The following is a 26405-nucleotide window of genomic DNA, read 5'->3' as shown; positions in this document are numbered from 1 at the left end:
TTGATAATAAAATTTTAAAAAGAAAGTTTTCTGGATCAGAAGACTCCCCTCATCGGAACTGTATGATAGGAAAGTCATAATATTCCTAATTTCCTGAGATCCTTTATCTTGCACATCTCACATTGACTCCAATGGCATCACCTGGCAACAAGCCAAAAGAGCTCTACTACTACACCAGCATGATAAGATCAGCACTGCGGGTGGGAAATGCAACAGAAATCTCCCACTTTTCCCTGTATTTTCAGCCAAACATGTCATTTTTATTCTCCTTCACCAAAGTCCCAGTATCTGAATTCAGCCCCATCCTCTCCCTAAATTAATAAAAGGGCAGTGTATTTTTTCTGAGTAGCTCTCCCACTCCACAGCTTGTCTAGGAAGTCTCAACTCCTTGGTGGAGTAGTAGATTATCATATGGTATAATTTTGTAGGCAGCCATCTGCATCATGTGCTGGAACTCACTATGGGAAGAATTCAAAATTAATACTATTTCACCACTCACAGAAGATGCCTTAAAAGGAGACCCACAGAAAGCATGAACTATGTAACATTCAATGCCAGAGACTAAGCGCCAGATCCACAGACGTATCTAGGCACTGAATTTCCACTGACGTCAATGAGAGTTAGGTGCCTAAACACTCCTCTGGATAAGACCTTTAGAAGAGCAAACTTCAAGGCTTCATTTTCTAGTGGTTCTGCAGTTCCTGCAAACTCTTTAGCACCTCTGAGGAGCAAGCCCTTCAAGGTACGCTTAGGAAAATCATCACACAATTGTCTTGCCTAAAAATAATGACCCAGTTGTCAAAGTAGATGGACGAGGCCACATGAGTATACGAAAACAATTTTTTATGACACTGTTGAGCTGTTACTGCTTCACTTCCTAGGAGTCCTTAATCTGCTTGAGTCTCTAAGGCAGAATTCTGTCTCTTCCTCAAGGCTTATTGACTGCAAATATGGTGGGAAGCATCTGAGAGCTGTTTTGTTGTGGAAGAGCACATCACAGGCATTAGCTGCTCTCTTAATCTCAGTGATTGTTCTCAACTAACACACGCATCACTGAATTTTATTGGCTTTTAAAATAATAATTAAAAAAAAGAAATCTGACAATGATACAAGCAGAAAACCTGGTAAGATTCTGTAACTGATAATCTATAAAGAAACTATAATCAAACTGAACACCCTCCTTTTGGGCAAAGGGCAATCACTTGCCCCATCCAGAAATATAAATCAAAGATACCACCCAAAGGAAGGGGGAAGAAAAAAAAAAAGTCCTTGTGATGACAGTTTGGATTGAAATTAATTTGCCCACTTGCAGAAATTCTGGAAGTGTTTGCTCTTGATTTCTCACCCCCACCACATGGCAACTGCTTTCTTCCAAAGCACACACTCACACTGTTGCAGGTTGTCGGAGCAAGACAGCCAACATTGGAGAGACATGTCCCGCAGTGGAACAGCAAGCGACGGGCACAGTGGCCACACCACAGGCACATGGAGCCCTCAGAACACATACAGAAACAGACTTGTGTCTGGCCCAGGGAATGACAGAGTGGGAAGGTGTCACAAATATAAATCTCAGACTAGTGAGCCAAAGAGCTCAACCAAATTTTGGTCACATGTGTATCTGACAGTTTCCCTTGGCTGCCTTGATCAACCGTGGCCCAGAGTTGTAAAACCTGCCCACAGCTGCACTGCTCACCCCCAACCTGATGTTTCACACTGTGACTTTATGCAGGCTTGTTTGGGTCTAACAAGGTCCTTATTTTTCTACAATGCAGGAAATAAGGAAACCAGCCATCAATTATTAGAAGCGCAGCAGATCTGAGCTGCATGGCTGTAAAACAGATTTTTCTTTAATGAAACTGAACTGGCATTTGCCAGAAATAACAAGTGCCCAAGACCAAAATGTAAATCAAAACTAAAGGAGAGTTTTCAAAACTTTGAATCATTGGTAGCAACAGACAAGCTCAGGAGGAGGTTGGTATGATTTTGGAATGTCTTAAAAATGTGTGACTAATATGACTTCTAAAGACATTATTTGTGAGTTAGTATTTCAGTCTCCCCACAGAAAGAAAACATCATGACCAGAGAGGGCCACAGTGTTTGCTGTAGTAACTGTGTTAGTATGTCACCATTGCTGTGCTAGAAAGGAGGCTAAGGGCCTTTGTTTTTATTCCACAAAGCAAAGAAAGGGAAGACATTAATGCTGAAAATCATCAACACTTGGTAAGAGAGAGGAGAACACAGCTGTTACCATTTCCCTAGGTGTCTAGGTTTTAAACCCAGCAATTGGTTTTACTTGGTCTCTGCCCAGGCTGTGGTAGACAGTATGTTCCATCATAACATTTCTGAACAGAGGCTAGTCTAGTCAAAGAGGAGCAATGGTGTTTGCTGAAGAGAGAGCTGTAACAAGAAGAAAAAAAGGCAGGTTTGCAGGAAGTATCAGTTGCTAGTTATTGCCTCATCATAATTTCTGTCAAAATTACATGATTCTGGGGCTGTAATGCTCATCTTCCTCAGCCTGTCCCCTACTCTTTGTCATGAAACCTAAGATTTGGCCTTGAATTTGGCCTCAGTATGGATGCTGAGACTGCAATGGAGAGGGCACACAAAGGAAGAGCAGTTTGGCAGCAGGGGGTGGCCTGGGACCAGATCTTTTACACACTGCAAATGGAAGCTATCAGGATGATCCAGCTTGTTTGCCCAGAGATTCTGTCTGGAACATAACTGTCCATGGTTGAAGTAGATTTAAAAAAAAAAAAAAAGAAAAAAGAAAAAGAAAAACATTCAATCGAGATTCAGCAACTCTCAGTACCAGAAGTTTTACAACAATCTTTGTTAAATTGTGCTAGGGTTAATCATCCTTGCAGTCAAAACCATGGGTCTTCCTTCTTGTTTGATCTTTGCTGACTTCAGTTCTGAGCTATTAGAATGTATTCTGCACTTAGCTGCAATCAGAAGAGCCCTCAAGTACTCTCTCTCTCTCTCTCTCTCTCTTTTTTTTTTTTTTTTTTTTTTTTGGCTCTAGTGCATCTCCTGAACAGATCAGATTGCCTCTTACCTTCCATAAATATTAGAACCATCAGTACCACGTCTGGATTAGTAACTTCCAGTTCTCTGAATCCTGTGATTTTTTTCATAACCATTTAGGAAAATTTGAACATTAAACCTATCTTCCAGCAACCAGAATGATGCTACAAAAACAGACATCACCACTTCCCTATTCTTGTTAATAATGTTAGTAATTACATTACTAACATTTGCCCTTTAGAAATACAGTTTCTCTTACCAATTGAATACAAGATGCCAGGCCTTTTCAGGACACACAGCCTCCCATCTATGAAAACAGTTTATATTTTCCACTACAAGGTATAGTCTTATATTTTTGATTGTATAAAAACATTTTTTATCCAACTGCTGATCTGTGCTTGAGAAATCCATGTCACATGGCAGTTACTTCCTAATTGTTATTTATTATTCCATTGATCTGAAGCAACAAACTGTACTGGCAGTGATTTTCTATTTTCTGTCAGGATTTCAGTAGAAATATTAGGTAACACTGGGAACAAAACTCAACCTTTCAGAGTTGTGTACAAAATACTATCACTGATAGATGACTGTTTGGTGTGTTTCTCAACTTCTATAGATAAACCAGTTTTTAATCCATTCAAAGGACACCATATTGTTTTCTATACCACTATTTTTCCTTCATCAGCATTACATATACTGATTAAAAGTGTCTCACAGAAGCTTAAATCTAATCTACTGACACATTTACCTCTGCCAGCCACACTTCCAGGCTTGTTATAAAACAAGAGCAAGCTTGAGGAGACTGACTCTTAAGAAACAGAACAGCTTCCTTCAGTGGCTTTGTTAATGCAAAATTCTGCTCCAATTCACCTCTGTTCAAAATAGTCTAAATTCCACCTGGACCACAGGGATGTTAGATATGACCAACCACCAAAAGCCAGAGGCTAGAGGACTTCAGAATGGCCAGTTAAATTTTATATTTGAAAAAAAAGATGCACCAAGAATGAATAATAACAATTCAATCTGAGCCTAATTCAGTATCAATAAGGCTATTTCCTTCTTCAGAACAATGGTTGGCATTTTCTATCCCCAACAGGCAATCGTGTGTTAGCAATGGCATGTCCCCAAAATGCCACAGAACATTTCACAACTGCTTTGCACATAAAAATCAATCATTTTCCATGCCCAGTTGTCCCACCACTGCCTCTCCCAACTGCCACTCTTAGAGCCCTTCACTCAGTCTGGTTTTCATTGTATGCCTTCTCAGTGTTTTCTTGACAAACAAACGAGTGGCCAGAAACGCCAACATTAGACATGGGGGGATTTGAACTTTGTTCAGTAAGTCAGGGAGAATAGACAACTGGAGTATTACAGAATTTATAGGACCTCTTGTAACTCTCTATAGTGCCTAAACAGTTGAGTGTGAGAATGAAAGATATGACTGAAAAGACAGCAGGGCCTCAAGAATTTCATCCCGAAGTAAAGTTTTCATCCAGCCTGTATTTAAAAGCTCCAGTGACAAACACCTCACAGCCTGCTTGGGCAACATATGCCAAAAGCTAAGTATCCTAGTAGTAAAAGCTTTTCCTAATGTCCAGCCCAAATAAGCCCCGTGGAGGAATAAACCAATGCGAAAGAGATACAATTAAGTGAATATTGGGTGCACTTTACAAAGTGATTAATACTAAAGGGCAAAACCTACAGCCACATTCATATTGAGAAAGCATGTTATAAGAGGTTTTCTTCCATACCAGAACAAAACTGGCTGGTGCCTCTGAAGGACATGTGGATGTCATGCATATGATCCATAACTCTGAACTGGTGATGCTGCTGACAAACTGGTGGATTCCATGCTTAAATTGTCTTTCTGATGTCTAGTTTATATTTTAAAATCCAGGCTGCTCATCAACTAGCAAATGCTGCAGTCAGTAGTCTTCACACTGGATGCTGTATCCAACCTTTTACATTGTATCCTTTAGTGGCAGTTAGCATCATAATTCACTTTTATCTAGATTCCAGTTGGTTATAAAATTAGGTTATTTTTCACAAAGTTTCCTCTCAAATCTCTGAAACTGTCTCTCCGCCATATCAGAGTGCCTGCTGGCTGCTCAAACATCTATCCCATGCATAAAACATCTTTATCACCTTTAAAGTTTATTGTTCTTAATTTTCATGTCTCCCAGCAACTTCTCAGCAGCTGATAAAAACACCAGTGTTGGCACTAACACTAACTCCTGGCAAGGAAAGTTCCCCAAAGAAGGTTAAACGTATTTTGAGAAACTTAACTGGATCCCACTGAAGCAGCAAGCCTCTGTAAAACCCCTGTGTTTTAATCCAAACTTCCTAAATAAACTATACTTGTAACCTACTGCCATCATCTATCTTTAAGCTTATATGAGAGTCCAAAATCATTGTTCTTTAGTCATTCCAATGGTTTGCTCTTACTTTCCAGGTTTTGGTTTTCAACTCCAGTTTCCCTTTATACTTGTTTTCTATGACTAATCAGCAAAATATAGGCACATGTAAAAACATCTGTGGGAGTGGCAAACTTCTAAGCAAAGAAACTCAATTTTGACAAAGCAATCTGAGTATTCATGCCAGTAATCTTTGCCTAAGAGCTTTCTGACAGCAAGCAGTAAGAGAGAGGAGATCTTATACAAATGTTTCCAATAAAAGCTAGCCAATATCACCCTCACAGATTCTGAATATTTACACATTTGACAGTCCAAAAGCTTTTTACAGGAGTTGCCATATTTCCACATATTCAGCCCAAAATTCAAGTAAGTTAGATCCCTTTATAATTATTTAAAAATAAGCCATCAGAAAATGTGCACAAAGTCAAAGAGGGGCCAGGAGGCTAAGATGGTATCAAGAATAAATTATTGAGACTCAGGGGCAGAGAAAGAGCAAGTAGGCTCTAAGGGTAAAAATCCCCTTAGATTGCCTGCATACTCATTCAACTCAGAGAGCTGCCGAAATGTAGTGGGGTCTATGTTTTGAAAAGAGAACCATTTGCACACGCACTATGTAGCTTATCCCCACGAAAATATGACAAGTCAGCAAACTTTATCAAATTGCTCGAGAATTCAAAGAAAAAGAATATAAGCCAATTTGCGGTCAGCTGGCAAGAGGAAAAATAAGAAGCAAAATTGTTCGGATTAAAAACTTGTGACATCTTTTTCTTTTGCCAAGTGAACTGAGTCCACACTTAGAAGACAAAATTCTATGCATTGGGCTGCCTTCTTTTTATCCACTCTTCATTTTAAAATGGCTTTGCTTCACATTTGTACCAGTTAGGGACAATGGAATCAGGCCAGCTCAGTTTTAGTTGAACATAAACCAGCTCTGATGACTTCAAGGAATCTGAACGTTACAGCAATCAGATACCCAGAAAGGGGAATTTAGCGTTGCCTTTTCTTCTTGAAGTGCTGGGAGACAGTCTCAGCTGCACACAAAATCTGCTCTACAAGAGCAATGAGACTTTCAGGAACCTTGTAGGAGCTTTCTGCTCCTCAAGCCCAACAGGCATACAATCCACTGTGTAATGCCTGCCTAAAGAACAGCAGCTATAAGAGACTTCTGTCTGCTGGGAGGCAGCAGCACCCTTAACATCGCTTCCTCCAGCAGACCAAGGGGAAGATTTTTCTCCCAAGAGAAAATCATTGCTGGCCATTTCTAAAATATCTCTCTAAAAAAGAGCTGACTCTTGGCACAGAAAATTAAGTTAGGCCTGATGGTGTGCTGAAACAACTGCAATGTTTCTGGCTCCAAAACCAGCTTGTTTTTCTCCCCACCATACCCTGCTACACTGTTGGAGTACAAATGTCCTAAAGAATACATAGACTTCCCTAAAAACAATACAAGTCAGTGGCACAACCAGAAGAGAGTCAAAGCTCTTTAGCCCTCTTTACCCAAATCACCTATATATTTGGCCTTATCAGCTGCTGGCACAACCACTGCTTTATGGTTTCCTCTCTACCTTCACCAGTACTTTGCCTGCCTCATGGACAATGGCAGATTACACTGGCTTTAGATGCTTGCAGGGTGTTGCATAGGAAGAAAAATCCAGCACAAAGGTGCTGACTGTCTGACCTTGACATGTGAGACATGGGGCTGTTTTTGCTTGCATACTTTTCTCTCTGGGAGCAGGTCTGAGATTCGTGTCTTCTCTTCCGTGCCTCAAAAGAGCATGGATGCTATTTTCACAAGCATTCAGCACTGGCCTCCTGAAGTTAATACTGGAATTCCCTGCAATTTCAGCAGAAGCAGTAGGGCAAAGCGGAGACTATGAAACCTCATACTATAATCCTCATGAAAAAATACTGGAAAATAAAACAGAAGTTTCCTCTTCTATCTGTCTCACTTTAACTCTCCCTTCTCTGCCCAACAAAATTGAGTGCTGGGAGGGAGACAAACAGGATTTGCTAAAGAAGAGTAAGTGATCTGTGTTGGGGTGAAATGAGGCCTTGTGAACTCAAGTTATTGTTTTGTTCAAGCACCCTTCCTGTTCTATTTGTTTTTTTTCTCTTGTGTGTCCACCACTATAGAGATGTTCCAGTAAAGAGCACAACATACAGTCATCATAAGTAAGGGACTGATCACTTGCCCTCCATGAAGGATTCAGGTTAAATCAAAGCCAGCTGCTTTACAGAAAGGCAGACTGGTAAAAAGAAGTTAACAAAATAATAAAAAATGCAAACCTACATACTTAGGAAATCTACTCTGTTCTTTCAAATAATTAACTCTAAGGTATTTAAACGTCATGCATATAAAGCAATCTTATAACTTTTTAAAAAAGTCATCCTCTTGCATTGCTGTTCTGCCCTAATAACTCTGAAATGTGCTACTCATCTCTCCCTGTTAAATATCCTGTTTCACAAGCTCACTCCTAGATATCTGAAACTGCACAGCATTTCGATCTAGCTTTAGGCATCTGACATTCCAAAGAATTAATATTTAAACTTATTATAAAGGAATGGAAATTGCATTAAGCATGTGGTATTTAGCAAAACATTCATATTAATAAACTATTACATATATATATGTAATATTATGTTCCAAAATTGACAAATACATCTGTATTTTCCTTTTATTACATCCAAGACTTAGACAGGATTATAAAGTGGAAGCTATCAAATTTCATTTTTATAATATCCTCAGAATTATATTATCTTTCTCTGCCTGGGGGATCGTTAGCTTCAGCATTTAAGCTACTTAACCACAGCCACTTGTGAAAAAGCAATGAATCACAGCACTTACTTTAAATAATCCTAGACTCTCTATCTTTTGGGGAAGTTTCTCACATTATCATACATAATCTTTCTCTTATATCCTATTATAATAGCTATGCAACTATAAAACATCACTTGTTTTTTCCTCTTATATTAGACTTTAATTTACACATCAGATAGTCTCTCCCAAGCCAGCACGTGTAATTTATTTACAGCATTGGAAGGCAGGTAAAATACATCATCTACTGTTACACAAACTTCTACTAGGTATTAAAATACTAGGGCCCTAGAGACACATTTCATATAGTTCAGCAATGTTCCAAAATAAACCAAATCGCCAACCCCTTAAGCGCTTAAAACAACAATGGAGATCTGTATTTAAAAGTTAGTTTTACAGAATTTGATGATGTCGCCTTAGTGTCATTTTTCCCTCTGGCTAAAGATGCAAAAAAAAACCCCCACACACATATATTTGCTTTCCCCTCATTCTAAAAAGATCGACAACTGTATAGCATTCACAAAGCCTTCTTCTTATGCACGTAAATGCAAGAGTTAAGTGCAGTTTAAAATGTTTTTCGTTTGTTTAACGCTTAGAATAAACTTGAACAGGTATATTCAATTACAGTATTCCTTACTAATTCACTATGCAAAATAATCACATATACATGCAGACATAACGATCGAAAAGTCAAACATGATTACCACTTTTAAATCACTGCAATTGCTAAAAGATATAACCCAAATATTTCTTGATAATTTGACTGAGTTCAACCTTGTAACTCCTATACCCACAAAACTGTAAAATAATATAAAACACAGAACTTGGATCTATTTCCTATTGCAGCTCTGGCAACAGCTTTTCTGTCTTTCAGATAATCTCCTTCCTACAAATAATCTTAATAATTAACAATCATTTAAGGCACCCAAACAAATCACATTATTTAAAAAAAAAAAAAAAAAGGGAAGAGAAAAAGGACAAAAAAACCTTGTTCCAGGTTTTTTGATCCATGGTGAAGCATGGATCCTGAGAACAGAAAGCTTTAGGTTCCATCTTTCCATCTGAGATTTCACATACTGAATGTCAAAAAAGTAACAGGAGGGGAAGGGAAAGGGGGAAATCTATGCCTCTATTTTTCAAAGCCTATGTGGAAGTGTAGTATTGCAATAGTCTGAACTGATACCCATCTAAAAAGAAAAAAAAATGGCCCTTGCTTTTTAACATGCCCCATTTAAATGCAATAAAATGGCAAGAGTGGTTTTAACTGGTCGTTCTGTCTATGTCACTGTAACGCTCCCTGCTTTCAGGAGAAGATAACAGCTGTGCCATATTCAGAAACACATACTTTTGCTATTGTTTGCACATTTGTGGGGCAAGATTACACTGTTCTGCAGTTAGCAAGCACTGCCCTTGCTTTGGAACCTAGTATTCTTCGAGTTGCATCAGTGTGCTGGGAAACGATGTTTGGTGGCTGGGAAAAAAGCAAACAAAAACAGCAGTCTATTAAAAGCTGTTCTCATGCACTGTGAAATGATTACTAGATTGCACGCCTTGTTCAAGACTGTTTACATTTAATGATAGAAACCTGGAATAGAAAATGCAGCAGTTCGCATCCATATTCTTTCTGCAATTATCCTGCCATCAACATCTTCAACAGTTCTAAAAATCACTAAACAGCAGAGGTCCATATTTCTAGAATAATGGTAATCACTGTACTGAATGCATAAATTATATTCACAGTACTCCAAATTTCCCTTCATGCATAGTCTGTATGTTATTCCACTTCCTAGCTTACAGATGGATTTAATACAAGTTTATCTGTTCTACATGCTTTTCACCGCACAAAGCATAAAGAAGTTCTGTAATACTGGAGTTGAAATACTAAGCCAGGTAAATCAGTTGCAAGACTCCCATTGATTTTAATCATTTAGAGTAAAAATTTGTCCCTACTATTCAATATACCAAGCATCTCTGCTCACTGATAGTAAAACAAAAATCTTTGCTGTAATAATGGAGCACTAATCTCCCTGAACACAATCACTTGCATTTAACCATGTTACTTAACTGAATTGCCCAGCACTTCCAGAATATAATCTCACAGCTACTGAAAATCCGTTAGCATATACTTTAATAGTGTGTGTGTTTACAGGGTAAACTCTAACACAGGAACAAGCATTTAGAGCTATTTGAGAAGAAAAATTAGAAAACGTTAACTGTTAAGTATTTGTAGTAAGTAAAACTATTCACAGAAACACAGTAACCTGTAAGGTTTAGGTTTTTAATTTGTCATCTTCTTGCTATAAAAGAAACAAATTTAATTTTCTTCTCATTACTATTTAAGACAATACATAATAATACCTGTTTTCATTGCACATTAGTGTAACATTTTAAGGCCAGAGTAAGTAATTTCTTATTTACTTCTATTCCTTTAAGCAAAACTCAGGAAGATACAAAATCATTTCCTGTAATCTGACATTATTTCCTATTCTATATAATTCTACATAATAATAAGGCAGATATACCTATTATCTTCCTCTTTCCAACAACCTATTTTTTTTCCTGAAGCAGAATCTTTTGTGCTTTTACATTGCAAATACTGAATGCCTTTACATAACAAACTGACTGTCAGTTCTTCTGGTTTGCGTTTACCAAATATTCTCTACTAGCAATCCATTAAAAAAAAAAAAAACAGATACAATTAAACCTCTTTTTTAAGGAAAGGCATGATCAAGGCATGTTCAGTTCAGTGACTCTGACTTTGCAACACAAGTCACTGGAAGAATTTCCTTCAACAGAAAGCAATTGAAAGTTATTTTCCCATTCAAAATGAGTAAGCATTATAGTTAATAAAAGGGAGAAGGGAGGAAGGGACAGTCACAGTTTACCCCAAAAGACTTCATGCACATATTCTCTGATCTGCAGTTTCCACCTCTTTCTCCTTCCCCCTACAAAGAAAAAGAAAAAAGGGGGAAAAAATCCCATAGATCATTAAAAAACCCATAGTTCATGAAACAAAAAGGAGTTACATAACTATCAATTTAACTAAACCTTCAAATTCCTGTTTGTAGAGAAGACTTCAAAGGCATAATGCTATTAAGCAACAAGTGAATTTGTAAAAGTACAGTGAAAATAAAAAAATGCATTGCTACAGTTCTGTATAAAAACTGAGGAAGTTTAGAGATAACCAAACAACCAACCTCGTTCCCTGTCACCTTATCAGCACAGATGCACTCAAGCACTAAGCAGTCCCATTTGCTTTAGTGGGATAACTCTGGTAAATTTGGACAAGGTGTATGAAAGAAAATGGCAGGATCAGGCCCTAGACCAATGAATATATCTAATAAGTCATACAACAAGAACACATACTTTTGCTTTAGATCCCAATACTGTAAGCTGCTATTTATGCAAGCACCGTCATTCTGACAAAGAAAACAGTCACCCAGGGTTGAAACTAAAGATTTAGCCCTCCTTCTCAATAGCAAAAGAAAACGAATAAATTTCTACCACTTAATAGCTCTATGTTTGCCAAAGGCTGCTCTAATTAAAGAAAAAAATACTTTCTCCTTGTCTGAATATACTTTCTCCTTGTCTGAATAATAAATACCCTAAACAAGGAAACTGCAACCCAAAGAGCTTATTGTTTTGCCCACTGTAGGTTAATAACTGAAGTGGTTACTGCTAGGTCTCAGCCATTTGGATGATTTCCCAGTGGCACAACTAACAGGATAAATCTCGTCATTTCTACTGAGTCATGAATTAGATACACTGAACGAATCTGGAAAAGAATGAAAATTAGAAGTGTTTCCTGGTAACAACCATAATCAATGTAATTTTAAAAAAAGGGGGGAGGGAGCAAGAGAGATTTGACATGTTTGTAGATTACTCTTTTGTCACAACTAGTCTGTTCTTTCCCAAGACACACAAGTTTCTTTATTGCTGACGATATTTATTTTGTCCTGTGTTGCTTTCAAAATGATATAACCTAGCATAAAGTTCTATGAAACAAGACCAAAAAAAAAATAAAAAAAATAAAAAATAAAAACACACACACAGAATCCCAGGAAAACATTGTAAAATACACCTCATACCTTTTGGTACAATTATTCTGTGTCCGCTGGACCACTAATGCCTCTAAGAAGCATTGTTTGGGTGCAAATATTCTGCCTTGTGACACACAGGGAAATCAATGATCAACAAGAGCGTGGTGAGTAGCACAGCCAATCATGCCAGAAGGGGGAGGCTGGGTAAAAACAAGGTGTTTAAAATAAACAACTCCCAAACAGAACAAGATATGAAGCACTATTCCAAAATACTGGCATTTTTGGTAAACAAACATACAGCCCCATCCAGCAAACTTTATATCCAAATGATCTGATTCCCAAAAGTAATCTTCACCTCTACCCCTCTAGTTTTTGACTGTTCTTGTAAAAAGACTTGCTCAGGCATGGAAGCATTTTGCAGGATCATGACTTAAACACCGTGAAGCAGCAGAGTAACACTGCAGCAGCGGGATGCTTTTCCCCTCATTGTGATTACTTCAAAGCCACCCTTATTACTAATAGGGTAGTGTATCGTTTTGATTCATTCTTCTTTGGAAAAAAAATCAAAAAAGTTTTGGAGACACATTTAGAATAATTTAAGAATTTTCTTTTTACATGCAATTATAAAAATTGGTTTTGTTTTTGTTGAAGAGGGTTTCCCCTCCCTACTTGCAGCTTTCAACCATGGATAAACCAAAACCAGGAGGCACATTCTGTAATCTAACCCAGATTGCAGAGGGAATCACTGGGTACATGGCACTTTGCAGCAGGAGACCAGGAGACACACTGTGTGATGATCTGAAGTCAACCTGTTATCTGTTTCCTTCTTGAAACCTTTTACTGAGTAAGTCTGAGTATTTCCTTCATTCCCACTTTTTAGCCATTTCTTGTTATATCACATCCACATCCAGCTGGCCGTCCTTGGCCCTTTCCTTTATCTCCCTGACAGGGCCAGTGCTTTTGGGAGATGGGTTAGCCACTCCTTGAAGGCAGATCACCAGCTCTTCCATCCACAGCACAACTCCTCTCCACCTACACTGTGCTCCAATTTTACAGTTAGGTCACAAAGCAAAGAATTGAGTGACTTCTGTTGTTTCTGTGGAACGGACTGCAGCACATTTGAATCAAAAGCATAGAGTGCTGAGCAGGGACCTGGCAGCTGTCAGCAATCAGTGGGACTACTCCAAAATGCCCGAGTGGATATTCAGGCACCTTCTGACACAGTACGGTTTGGAAGAAGCAGCACAGCCCAGATATTTGAAATCAGATTCTAGCCTGAAATTTTATTTTCCCTAACTTCTCCTGCAAATATCTTTGGGGAAAAAAAAAAAAAAAAACAGTGCTGCCATCTTTGGAAAATCTGACATTATCCATCATATCAACAGGCTCAGTATTTGAAGCTAATCCTGCCCATGGATATCTCCTACTTACTCTCATGAGTCAAGTTACCCAAATGTTGAAGCAACCGCAAGTTAAGATCTTTGACAGAAAATTCATTAAACAAAAAACAGCAACGAACCTTAAAACACAAGCTTTTTCACCAGCAGCAAAAATGGGAAACCAGTCAGTCAGGTGAGATGAATTTGCATCCTTCTCCCAGTGCCCACCTACATCTGCCATAAGAAGCCCAATCTGAGTAGAACTTGTATTTCTTTTTTCCCTTCCTGGCCCTCTGCATCAGCAGTAAGAGGAATATAAATGAAGGAGGAATAAGTAGCTCAATGGGGAAAAAAAAAAGTGTTTCACCAACCTGCTGCAGTAGGGCAACATACAGGTATGTTTTTAAGCTAGTTCAAACTCGAGTTAAGTGGCACAGCGTAGCTCCCAGGGCCACGAAGCACTCTAACATCCCAAGAGTGCCAGCAGTAGCACGGCAGTACTAGAGCTTTTAGCTGTTCCCTCATGTTCCCCTTCATGAGGATTCCTCCTCCCTCCCCAGAACAATCTGATTCTGTGTAACAGAGCTTTGTCAAAATAGGAACACTTGAAAAAAAAAAAAAAAAATCAGGAGCAGAGAACTGCTGCAGTAACAAAGAAAAAAATAGAAAGCTAATTTATAACCTGCTGCTCCACTCTGTATTGAGTGGTGATGAATAAATACATCCTACAGTTTGCAGGTCAGACCTGGCACAGATTGAGGTGTTCATTAACATAACTTTATGGCAATGAGGGGTCCCATCACCCCAGGTAACAAGCTTGCAACAGAGAACGGTACTAGTCTAAGGGCACACAGTCTACTTGATTTTTCAAAAGAATGGTAAGAAGGAAATACACTGAAAAACTCCTTGTGGGAACCGTCTTACCCCAGCAAGATAACAGCACATACATTTTTAAAATGGGAAATGGGAAAGGACTGAGAAAGAAAGGGAATCAGCTATTAAACCTTACAGAAAACATTGCTTTAATATTAATAACCTATGTGCAACTATGTGCAAGTGGCTTTGTAGCATAACGGAATGCTTGAATCCCCTCTGAATCCATCCATTGATTGCTTGGAGGGATTACTTTAAAACTAAATTTTGATTAACAAGTTCTAACTCAGCCCAAAAGAGTGACAGATCTTGGTGGGCAACTCCTAGCCTAAATTCAATGCCACTGCTTCTACAGCAGACAGACAAAAATCTGGCATTTGTTAACTAGCCAAATTTAACCTTACACCATGCTTTTTGGGCACGAGGAATCCTGAGTCTGAGGATTCACCGCCTGAATCCAGCATTTGAAACACTTCCTTGAAATACAAACTATAAATCCAAGCAACCATGGTGAAACTGTTGAATAAGAACCAGGCATTTATTGTCGGTCAGGCATATGCACAAACACACACCCTGTACGCACACGGCGAAGACCAACCCTGTGTGCAGAGCCACCCTTAAAACAACAGTCTCGAGAGGCGACCAAACCAAGAGGCAATCACTTTGGGGAATTAAAGATGATGCTGGTCGTAGGATTTCTTACAAAATACCGGGAATGGCTCTGCTGCTCATCTGCAAAAAACAGTCTGTTTTATCCTGCATGTGGAAGGTGCACAGAAAAAAATAAAAAGAAAGAAAGAAAAAGCTTGCAGTATTAAATAAGGAAAGTAGAGAATATCCTGGAGAGAGAGAGAGAGAGAGAGGGTAAAAACGGAAAGGAGATTGATACACATTTTTATTCAGTTGGTGGATTTTTTTTTCTTTTTGGCAGTGGTGCTGGTGTTGGGGTCGTGCGTTTTTAAACTCACCCTTCACGCTTTGATGTTTCTGCTGCTGGAAATACTCTTTGGAGCCTTTACCGCATCGCAGCTCGGGCGCCCTGGGGAGAATCGGGATCCTCTCAAATATGCTCGGTCTTTTGGGCACGAAATCAAGCAGCGGCACCGACATCTCAGGGGGGCTCTGCTGCGGCTCCGCGGGGTCGCCGCCACGGCTGACAGCTACGGCGAAGGACGTCAGCGGGTCGAGGAGCGCTCTGGCGGTGCTGCCGGGGCAGGTCGCTCGCGGCGGCGGCAGCGGCTCCTTCGGCGGGGCTCCGCGGCGCCTCTCGGGCACCTGGAGGCGAGGCGGCCCGGCGCTGCCCCTCCGCCACTCGGCCGCCTCACAGTGCATGTCCGCGCCGCGGGCAGCGCGGATGGGGGGGGCTCGCCGCCCCGCGCGCCGCCAACGGCCCTTAACGGCCGCCCCGCGCGCGCCGCCAACGGCCGTTAAACGGTCGCCCGGCGGCCCGGGGCGTAAATCACCCCCCCCCAAGGCGCACCGCGGTGGGGCGGAGGGACACACGGGGGTTTAAACCGCGGCGGCTGCCCGCCTCTGAGGCGCGGGGCGGCGCCTCGCCGCCCTCTCCAGGCAACGCCGCGGGGCAGGGGCAGCGCGCACAGCCGGCTTCTGCGGCGACCGCCCCGGCAACGGCGAGCGCGCCGCCGGCGCCTGTTTACCAGCTTCCCGACGCGCTAATCCGCGGCCGGCGTGACACCGCGGCGGCGGAGAGCCGGCGGCCGGCCGAGCCCGCCGGCTGCGGGCAGCGCCTCGGCGCGGCGCGGCGCTGACAGCCGCGCCCCCGCGCTCCTACCTGGGAGGGGCCGCCGGGGGGGACGCGCCGCCCGCCGCCCCCGCGCCCCGTCCTGCCGCCGCCGCCGCGCTCATGGGCTCAGCCGCGCTCCCCCGCCGCGGGGCCGGCGGCCTGAGTGAAGGCGGCCCGGGCCAGTCGGGGCGGGCAGGGGGAGGGCTGCGCCGCCGGGGCCGCCCCTCGGGGCTTTGACAGCGGCGCGGCCGCCCCCGGGCCGGCCGCCGCCGCCGCCAGGCCGGGCACCCCCGCGCCGCCTCAGGCCCGCGAAGGGGCCTCGCCCGCGCCCTGGGCCTGGCGAGGAGAGCAGCGCCCTCCCCCGCGCCCGCTGCTGCCCGGGGCCCAGCAGCCGCCCCCCCGGCACCCCATTGCAGCGCTCCCTTCCCTTCCCTTCCAGTCCCACAGGTGCCTGGAGCTGGCCCGCACCGCAGGGACGCATAAGCCACCTCTCGGCACACAGCGGTGACATTTGCGCTGGCTCCTTGCAGGGCCGGCTTGGGTCTGGAAGCAATCGAGATGGGTTTATTAGCCTGGGCCTGGTTCCAGGCAAACGCGGGGCAAGCTGCGAGGCGCAGCTCTGCACCAGCACGGGTTAGCCGCCCGCCTGGCGCTGCCTCGGGCGTCCCCGCGCCCCACTGCCCACTGTGCTGGAGACCTGCCTGGAGGCACAGGTGCAGCAACCCGCCAGCACTGCCCGCGGACAGCAGTGGAGCGGATTCACCCCTGGTTTACATGAGTATAAATGAGAAAAGCATCGGGCTGGAAAATGTTTCTGTTCACATCAGACCTAAAGGATAGGCCTGAGAGATTTAGCACAAGGGGGAGGGACAGCTACTGAACTAGAGTCTCGCTGTGCATCTCCTGAGGAGCGTCCCACAGCTGGGGGGAAGAGGAGACCCCCATCTTCCAGCAGCACCGATGCTGCAGAGGGTGGCTCGCTCTCAGTCTTTCATCCATCCGCATGCTAGCAACAGCTTGTGCCGCCCTGCGGGGGATGTAAAGCAGGAGAGCACGACTTCTTACCTCTTTCAACTTCTTTTGGCAAATGCTGTGAAAGTTGGGGGTTTGGTGGGAGGCCACTCCCCAGACCAGACAGGCAAGGAAACCCTGAGGTGGAACATCAAACATCATGCTGTGAGCTAACGAGACGAGGTCTCATTTAAAATGCTCTTCTCTGAGGTCTCCTAGAGAAGGAGCTTGACAGCCTTTGCACTCAATGAAAGCAGTAATAGGGTCTCTTTCTTCTGTACGATCACATATTAAATTCTCAGAAGTTAATAGCTCTCTGTCAAACTTGGTTGAAAATTGGTCAGTGGCCTCAGAAGTTGTCAGCACGTGAAAGATAAAACAAGGAGGGAGACACACAGCTACACAGACCTTAACTCTGTAGGAAACAAAGCTAAAGCTCAACTACCTGGCATGAACATTGAACTTTAATAGTGATATCCTGCAGATTTATAGAAACAAAGTAAACACTTTCAGCCTATGTTCTCCCTCTGTGTAGCTGTTCTGTACAGCTCCAGACCCTCTCTCAGCACCCTGCTAACCTGTATCCATCCCCTAGTCCCATCAGTCAACAGACTGCGTGGCCCTCAGGAGAGGGCAGGTCTTTCTCTTATATTTGGAAATGCTAATGGCACCTGGCAGTGCCAGAGGCAACAATCATTTAAGACACAAATATGCTGCAGTAATGGTCTAACCCTCAGTGACGCATGAAGAGGCAGTAAAACTTGCTCGGGAAAATACTACTGGAGAAAGCAGTGTAACTAGGGGTAATCCTGTTGGCTCCAGCAAAGGACAAACCTAGTGTTTCAGTGGATCTCAAACCTGTGGCCGCAGCCTGGGCACATTTTACAGCTGCATTGGCTTCTGTGGCATGATACCAACTCACACTGAATACCTGAACTGGAGGATTTTTCCTAGAAAACGATACATTTTAGATCCTCCTGGGGGTTTTCTTTCATGGTTAGGTATCTTACTGCAGCAAGCAAGAAAAAAAGGATAAAATTTAACATACCGACTGCTATGGCCTTATTAACCCACATCATTCTGAATTTCTGACCCCAGACCATGTGCATGCTGTTCTGCACACGGTTTAACTCCGTTTCTTGTTCTCATCGGCACCATCGCCCAGATCATACTGCGGAGCACCGGCAGGTGCCGCCGCTCGCTCAGCAGTAGCTGGGCCGGGCTGTGTGGGGCTCTGCGGCGGGCAGCGTGGAGCAGCCCCCGTGCTCTGGGCACCGTCTGAACCAAAACAGGCTGTGCACCAAAGCGCATCACTGCTTGGCCGCTGCTCCCCGCGGCAGCCAGGAGAGAGGCCTGCATGGCCTGACCTTCACACCCTGCCCCCCCGCCCAGCCCAAAGGGCTTGTGGTTGCCTGCTCTGCGCTGCCTCGCACCTGGGGGCCAGCATGCAGCTCGCACTGATCCCCAAGGGCAGAGCAGCCTACGCCAGTCAGGGTCTCTCTTGCAAACCTGCTGAAGACAGCACAGCTCCCAGCGCTATCTACTTTGGTTTTGTGCAATGCAAAAGCAGACTATGAGGAGCGGGTGCAAGGCAGAGGGTTAAGATATTCATGCTACTTTACGTCAGGTGTCTGAATGAGAGGACAAAGGCCAATCCCTACAATTTCTCCCTGCAGTCAACAGAGGCAGAAGACTCTCCAAGTTGCAATTCAGAGCACATAATTCAGTTCCTGCCCTAAATCACTCCTGAAGAGCATTTCTCCCATTCTTCCTTCCATTCTGAAGCACCTACAATTAGATAAGGCTTTTGTCTATCTGCACTATCCTGCTCTCCGAGTGCCAGGTCAGCCCTGGAAGATCTGCCAGAAGGCACTTCAGCAGCACACAGGGTTTGGATAAGAACTTCACAGCAAGGTAAAGTTTTCCATGAGAGATCACTACACAGAGATACAGACAAAATACCTCAAGCTGCAGGTACACACATTCCTCTGGCTGCACTAGGAAACTAGGCCCCATGGACTCAAATCTTCTCTCACAGTGATGTCCTCAGCTTTCGAGCAAGGCATTTGGCAGGCCAGGACATCCTCTTCCTGACCTGCCTGTGCCTGACAGAGACTTGACACCCAGAACTCTAAAGCAGCAATTTGGCTTCTCCGGCAACACCACAGGCCTGGCTGGGAGGGACAACTGTCTCATGAAAGAGTTAAGCAGTTCCCTTTCCCTCCCTGGTGAATTAGAAGATGCATCATATGTTTTGGTTCTGGAACAAAGGCCAAGCAAGTGCAATCATCACTGCTAAGACTGTTTTATACACTGGGTCACCATGACTTCGCTGAGCACACGATTTGTGCGGCAAATACTGTTTTGCCCAATGTTGTCACTGCATCCATGAGCTAGATGGATGTCCTCCCTCCTTGTGCCCCACATTAAAGTCAGTCATTCGCCTTCCTCCCCCCCAGCAATATTCTTATTTTAGTAGGGTTTTGGGGGGCCGTTAGGAGAATTCTCCATATTTGCCTTCTTGTTTCACATTCCTAGATGCTTATGGCTCTGGTCACAGGAGTGGCTCATCTCCCTCTTAATAAAGACACCATAACTGGGAGCAGATCCTCTGGTTGAGGCAGATAGTCCTCCTAAAGCTAGTCCATGGAAATCACTTTATACCAAGTCAGCTGGGAATCACTTTATACCAAGTCAGCTGTGGAAGATGAAGTTGCAATTTGGGATAAGAATTGTCCAAGAGAGTACAACTGCTTGCCTGAATAGTCTTTCTCTAGGTCAAGTGGACAGGACATAGATGATAAATGACTAGAGACTTGCCCACCTACCCATTCATTACTATTAAGTGCCTAAAGAAGGAATAAAAGGAGAGTAGTCTAATGTTAACCCAGGCTGAGGTGAAATCCTACGTTACAGGAACAGAGAGAGAGACAGGACATACAGACTGCTGGTGTAATGGTGTTAGCTGTGCTGGTTGGTCTCTGTCCTTGTAGCCAGACAGTGCTGAAATGAGTTTGCATGACAGAGTTTCCTCACCTCCTGGCTCTGGGCAAATAGTGGTGGTGGGACAAGGCTCTCAGACCAAAGCAGCTCCTGGAGTACAGTAGCCACAGACAGCGGGCAGTGCTACACTACCACTGCACACTTAGCATATCCATGCCCTCAGCACATGCAAGGCCATAGTGCACAAGGCCTAATTCAAAACTTGCACAAGGCAGTGAGGGAAAAAAAAAGTTTAAATAATTTGGGTACATCAGTTGTACTCAGCTGACATCAGCCAAGATCAGGTCATTACCATGATGTTGTTTTCCTCAGTGTGTGCAGGTGCTTTTGCAGACACCCATCATCTTTGCACTGCACAGCATGAACCCCTGTGATCACTGTTGCAAAAACAGAGCAATAGCTATCTTGGATTGAGGTGCTGCTGTCTGGGACCTGCATACACGTGATGACAACGAGAGATCATCTGTAAAACGCAGTGAAAACAAGGAGGGAAGGCTATCGAGTGAAAAGGACATCAATTAACCAAATCCAGGCTTCGAAGTGTGCTTCTCATCTCCACAGGAACAGACAGTTGCAACTGGCCTCAATATGGTTTGTCACAAACCGGATCTTTGAGAAACTCCCTAAGAAGCTGTAAACTCCCCTTCCCTGAGTAGCTCTGCAGAAGGAGAGGAATGAAGCAGAACGGATACACGTAAGGTGAGTTATGCAGAGCAACAAGCAGAGGTGAAGTATTCATCTCTAGCTCAGGTACTGAAACCTCTCCTACTCCAGCAGGGAACAAAATTAAATTTTTGCTTGTTTTGTTTTTCTTTAAAGGGACACAATTAAAATTGTGAGACCTTTGTGTAACTGCTTCGGTATAGACCAGTGTGGGAGGTGTTACCATAAGCACTCTGTTATATAGAGCAAAACAACTTCTCTGGTGGGAAAAATAAAAAACTTCACCATAAATAACCTGCCTGCAAACAAGCTGTCGAATCACACACAGCAGTTTATTTACAACAGCAAGCCAAGTCCAGACTTGTTTTTGTTTTAATTTACTGCAACACAGATAGTAAAAAAGAAACAACAAAACAAAAACTGAGCCAAAGGGATTGTCTCTGTAAGTATGGCTGTTTCTTAGAGATTGCCTGTATCCCTTTAAGGCAGCACAAAGCCCTTCTTTATAGTGGTTTTAAAATGACCTCCTAAATTAAGACAGCAGGGTCAAACTGACCACACATTATCTAGGGATGTACTCAACTGTTCCCTCATAACTTACAGATTTGTTTATATTGCTTGTAGTTAGAAGTTCCTCAGATCGGTGTGACTTATCTCTTAAAAGCAAGACTCTCTTCAATAGCTAGCATATTTGGGGAAAATCTGACAGTAATCTTTAATCCACCTTTGTGCAGAGACTGCAAGAAATTACCATAATCTCCAAAAGCTATAATGCTACACACATTTTTCTCCCTTCTGGCTCCTCAGTTATTTAGCAGATTATTCTAGAGGATTTCCAGAAAAAGCTCTAAAGGGCTCAACCAGCCTCCACTGAGGAGATTGTATTTTACACATGCAGTCTGTTTCCTCAAACATTCCTCTGTATTGTTTATCTGTATCAATCCATAAATAGATTAATCTCTCACACTCTGCATAGAGGACACAGGCAGTAAAATAAACATAAGTCCTAAACAAACAAACAAAAAAAGAACAGGCCAGCACAAGCTGAGAGGAACATTCTGTGTTTAAAATCCAATCCTCAGCACTTGGGATGTGCCAAAACTAGAACTGCTGGTACCACCTCACTTCACGCGTACTACAAATGAATTGTAACACTGACTTTATTACATGACCCCATGTTCATTTTGCCTGGGGATCCATATACTCAACGCACTGAAGATGGTGATTGCTGAATGAGCAGCGAGTCACTCTTCTGTTTTCTCATTATTGGCATAGTATCTGGACCACACACTGAAGGTATTTACTTCACCCCAGCACCAAATATTGAATTATTCATTTTCTCCAGGGCATTTCTATGGTATCTATCACTACAGCAGCCTAGTGATTTGCAGGCAAGAGCCAGTTACCATCATACATACGTCCCTCTGAGATGGGAGAGGGTGGGGGTAGGTTAAGCCCCATTTTACAGCAGAAGCCCAGAAGCCATAAGCATCCCTTCAGTTTGGGAGCTAAACTTGTGACAAAGAAGGTCTTGGCCTTCTTTTTTTTCCTTCCCCTTGCTCCAGGTTATTTAGTATTTCCCATCATTGTACATGGTAGAGCACAGTTCCAGTTCCCTCAGTCAAACTCAGTCCTTCACATCCCAAATGCAGCATGAGAAAAGAGTTTTGCAAATAGTGACCACCCGTGAAGAGCTGAAGCACCACACAGGAACCCTGTGATGAAGGCAAGGACGCACCATTTCTCCCTGGCAGTGTTCGGCTCGCACTAGCTGTAGGACAGGTCCTGCGACAATCTTTGACGGACTGATAAAGCCTCTCCCAGACCCGCCTGCCAGGGTCTGGGAGACAACAGCCCCCTTCATATCTAACTTTGAGCTGCAACCCTGTCCTTAAATTAGAACTTTGCACCATCGCCATCAGCAAGGTCTGCAGCCTCGCGCTTCCCTAAATACACTTCAAGCAGTGACCTCTGCTGGCAAACAAAAAGGGAACCCAACAGTTTACAGAGCTGGTGTCCCATCTGCTCGGTCCTCAAAGCTTGCAGGGATGCTAATCTCCCACCCTGTCTCTTGCTCTGGAACACTCTACCTTTAAGCAAGACAAGCCCAGAACTGGAGCTTAGTGAGAGAGAGTGCAGAATGATCCTTACACATAACATATAACAATCTTTGAACTTGCAGAAGGCTGTAAACCCTGCTCCCCATTCCTTCAAAATTCACCTCAGGGCTATCTCTTTTCAGGGAAGATGCAGTTAAATACAACTGCTAGCCCTAGCACTGTAGCCTTAACAGTGAGATTTACAAATTCAGTTATTCAAAAAGCCAAAGGCAAAGCCAGCTCCTCCTTAGAGAAGAGGACCTCACTATCCACTCAGCGCTTGTTTCCTTTGATGACTACATAGCACATGCATGCTGTGTAGCCCACAGCTTTTTTGGAAATATGCCCTCATTCTAAAACTCAGGCTTACATTTTAGGGGAAAAAAGGGGGAAAAAGAGATCTATTCCATCACCATCCATTAGAAGAATCAACTAGTGTATCCAGCAGGCCACCCAGGGAACTAATGCCCCTTGAATCTGTGTTTTTGATTTCATGGTAGGCTTCAGATACACCATGTTCATCTAGCTCCTGCCTCACTAGTTCTACTGTAGCCTTGAGGTTTTTGCAAGGGCAGAAAGGTAAGGTCATCTTTAATTCCTTTTTTGTCTTCTGAAATCAGAGTACAGTGTAGGTTTTGCTCTTTCTCTCACAGCTGGTTTTCTCAGACACAAGCACGCTGCATAGTTTGTTTATACTACAAGTCTATCCAAAACCAATGTGCCAGATGCAAATCTCTACCACAGGTTTGCGGCTGCAGTGATGGGAAGCAAATATTCTGATGTGGGAATGTACCCCTAGAACATACACGCTTACCAACGCAGACTCCAGGTATGCCCATGGCACCCAAGTGCATTTGACCCACATAGCAAATATATTGGCACAGCACTGATGACAAAGTATCTGACTACAGGGAGAGGAGCCTACCTGTGCTCAACTCAGCTTCTGAGAGGTTTCTACCCAGACCACCTTTTTATTGCAGCTTTGTAGAAAGCTTGTGAGGGGAGCAGTGGGAGCATGGCTACCACCAGCACAAAAAAGCCCCACAACCAAGAAACACCTGAACATGCAAAGCTCTGCAAGCTGCCACCATTCCTCCCCTGGGTAAGGGGGATTTGCTGTCAAGACAGCAATGCCCCTGGCAAGCAGCACCTCCACAGCAGCAGGTACTCCCAGGGGAACCTTGTAGCACAATCTCCCCCCCATCAAAAGCATCAGGCTCTTCAAAAAAACCAAAAGACCAAAGAAGTCTCAGCAAATTCATCATCAAGAGACTGAGATTCCCCTAGCTGCAGCTGGATGTACCTGATGGATCAACCTAGGAGCCATACATGTTTCTCAGAAGGTGGGAAGACAGCTGCCTCATGAAAACTGTTGGGAAGTTAGAGGCCTCAAAGACACCGAGCAAAATACACACAATACAGCCGATTTTCAAAGACAGCAAAGACAGAATTGGGATTGCCTCATCTCAGGATCATTCAAGCCCCACGCAACACTTATCATCAACACAATTCTCCAAAGGAGCTGAGTGCTCATACCGAGGGAGCAAATACTGCCCAGCTCCCTTGGACACAGTGTGCAATAGTTACAAGGACTGGGGCAGGCTACCATGTTTATCTACCCATAACTGAAAATTCAGGCTATGTCTCAGAAAATGAAGCAGGATAGGAGTTTATTCATCTTTATAAGAAATAATGGTTAAGAGCTTAAAGAAAAAAAAACACTATTTCATTATTAGATTGTACGGGGAAAACAGATTTGAGCACTCAACTGCCTACCTTTCTGTAGCTGCAGTGGAAATAGTTTCAGATATTCTTGATTACAGTTAACCTGTAGGGAGAGACAGGTAGTTCACAAGGTTACCAGAGTAGCAATCAAATGCTATTGGTTTCACTTGTGCAATCCAGTAAGAAGGTGCAGCTTTGTTTAGAGAAGCTGATTAAACAGATTAGAAATACTATCAGGTTTGAGGGACTCTATTTAAATGAAGTCATACAGAAACTAACTGTAAAAACGCTATGTTTTTTTTCCTCATTAGTTCATCTCTGCATTCCGAATAGAGAGACTCCTCTCATACCTCACAGGAGTTTCACAGAAATTATTTTCATGTTAAGGGAGAAGTATACAAGAGGACTTAAAATACCAATACACTACCTGTGTTTGCCACAGGGGAATATAATTATGCTGAAAACCAAAACTACAATGTTATCCCTATTTCTACTTGAATCATGTAAGTCAGTTACCTCATCTTCAGAGAGCACCCAATATACACTTTAAATTTTTGTTCCCTTATATTCATGAGCATGAGATGTTGTAAAAGATGCACTTTTAAAGTAAAAGCTGAGGGGCAGGGAAAGGCTCTGCAGCTTTTAAGAACTGTAGCTTTTTAAGAAACCACACAGCAATCAGCTTTTGAAAGCTCTTCTGTCATGCACTGAGAATGCCATGAATCACATGCACATTAGCAGATGTGTGCAAATCGCCACTGCAACACAAGGACAGACCTCAAGCATTTCGGTGTCAAAAAGAAGTCTGCACTTTAAGCCTCCTGCTGACAGCTATAATATTGTTAATTACAACTTACAGCTTATAGTTGTGGGAGTATTGCATAAAATGCCACAGCAGTAAAAAAAAGCATTCTGCACCTGTTTAAATGCATGAAAAAAAGTATTTATAACTTTCAACTAAAGTATTTGGGTTAACAGTTACACCTGAGATGCAAGCCAAAGCACCATTTTAACTCCAGGTGCACACTGCAAATGTGTGCATGAGCAAATTAACTTATTTAATAAGCCCAACAGGCAAGAGGTTTGGATGTAATAGTCAAATCTGTGGTAAAAGTTAAGCCTAGGGAAACTTTAAAAGACTTTGGGTTTAACCTTTAAATATCATAAAAAGGCTGTCCATTACCTTACAGTGTTTTTTCTATGTTAATCTAAAGGGAACAGTATGGCTCAATCTGGACATCAAAACACATGCAGTACCTGCATTTCAAGAAAATTATGTGTCTCAGTTCTGAGGCAAGAAAATAATATGCAGTTGTGGTTCCACCCACCTCCCCTTTTCCTAAAGCATAAAGGGCCATTAAGGAATTACTACCCAACCACTCTATCAGCTGATCAAGTCATCCCATGAGCATAACTGACCTCATAGCCATCTTCACCTCTTAGGTACTCCAGAATGGAAGGAAAGAGATCCAGGTTTGCTTTCCCCTCATTACACTAAATTAATTTCTAAGACTGTTTAACTTACTTTTATCTTGAAAAAGTGACATGCAAGGTACTGCACTTGCATCTTCACATTTCATATTACACGTGTTTTCTAATGTAGCTGTAACAATAA

General features: G+C 43.0%; 1 protein-coding gene across 1 annotated transcript in view; it reads right to left on the bottom strand.

The window, feature by feature from the left end:
• The window catches only part of GLIS1 (GLIS family zinc finger 1), a 199842-nt gene extending 183965 nt beyond the window's left edge, over positions 1-15877 (bottom strand). The window contains exon 1 of the mRNA XM_062581279.1: positions 15514-15877. Within this exon, the coding sequence (XP_062437263.1) occupies positions 15514-15877 (364 nt within the window). The remainder of the gene's footprint in view (positions 1-15513) is intronic.
• Positions 15878-26405: the final 10528 nt, after the last annotated feature.

Source organism: Rhea pennata, chromosome 8 (genome assembly GCF_028389875.1).
Source record: "Rhea pennata isolate bPtePen1 chromosome 8, bPtePen1.pri, whole genome shotgun sequence".
Classification (NCBI taxonomy): Eukaryota; Metazoa; Chordata; class Aves; order Rheiformes; family Rheidae; genus Rhea; species Rhea pennata.
The sequence above is the reverse complement of the archived record's forward strand: the minus strand, read 5'-3'. Positions and strand labels throughout refer to the sequence as shown.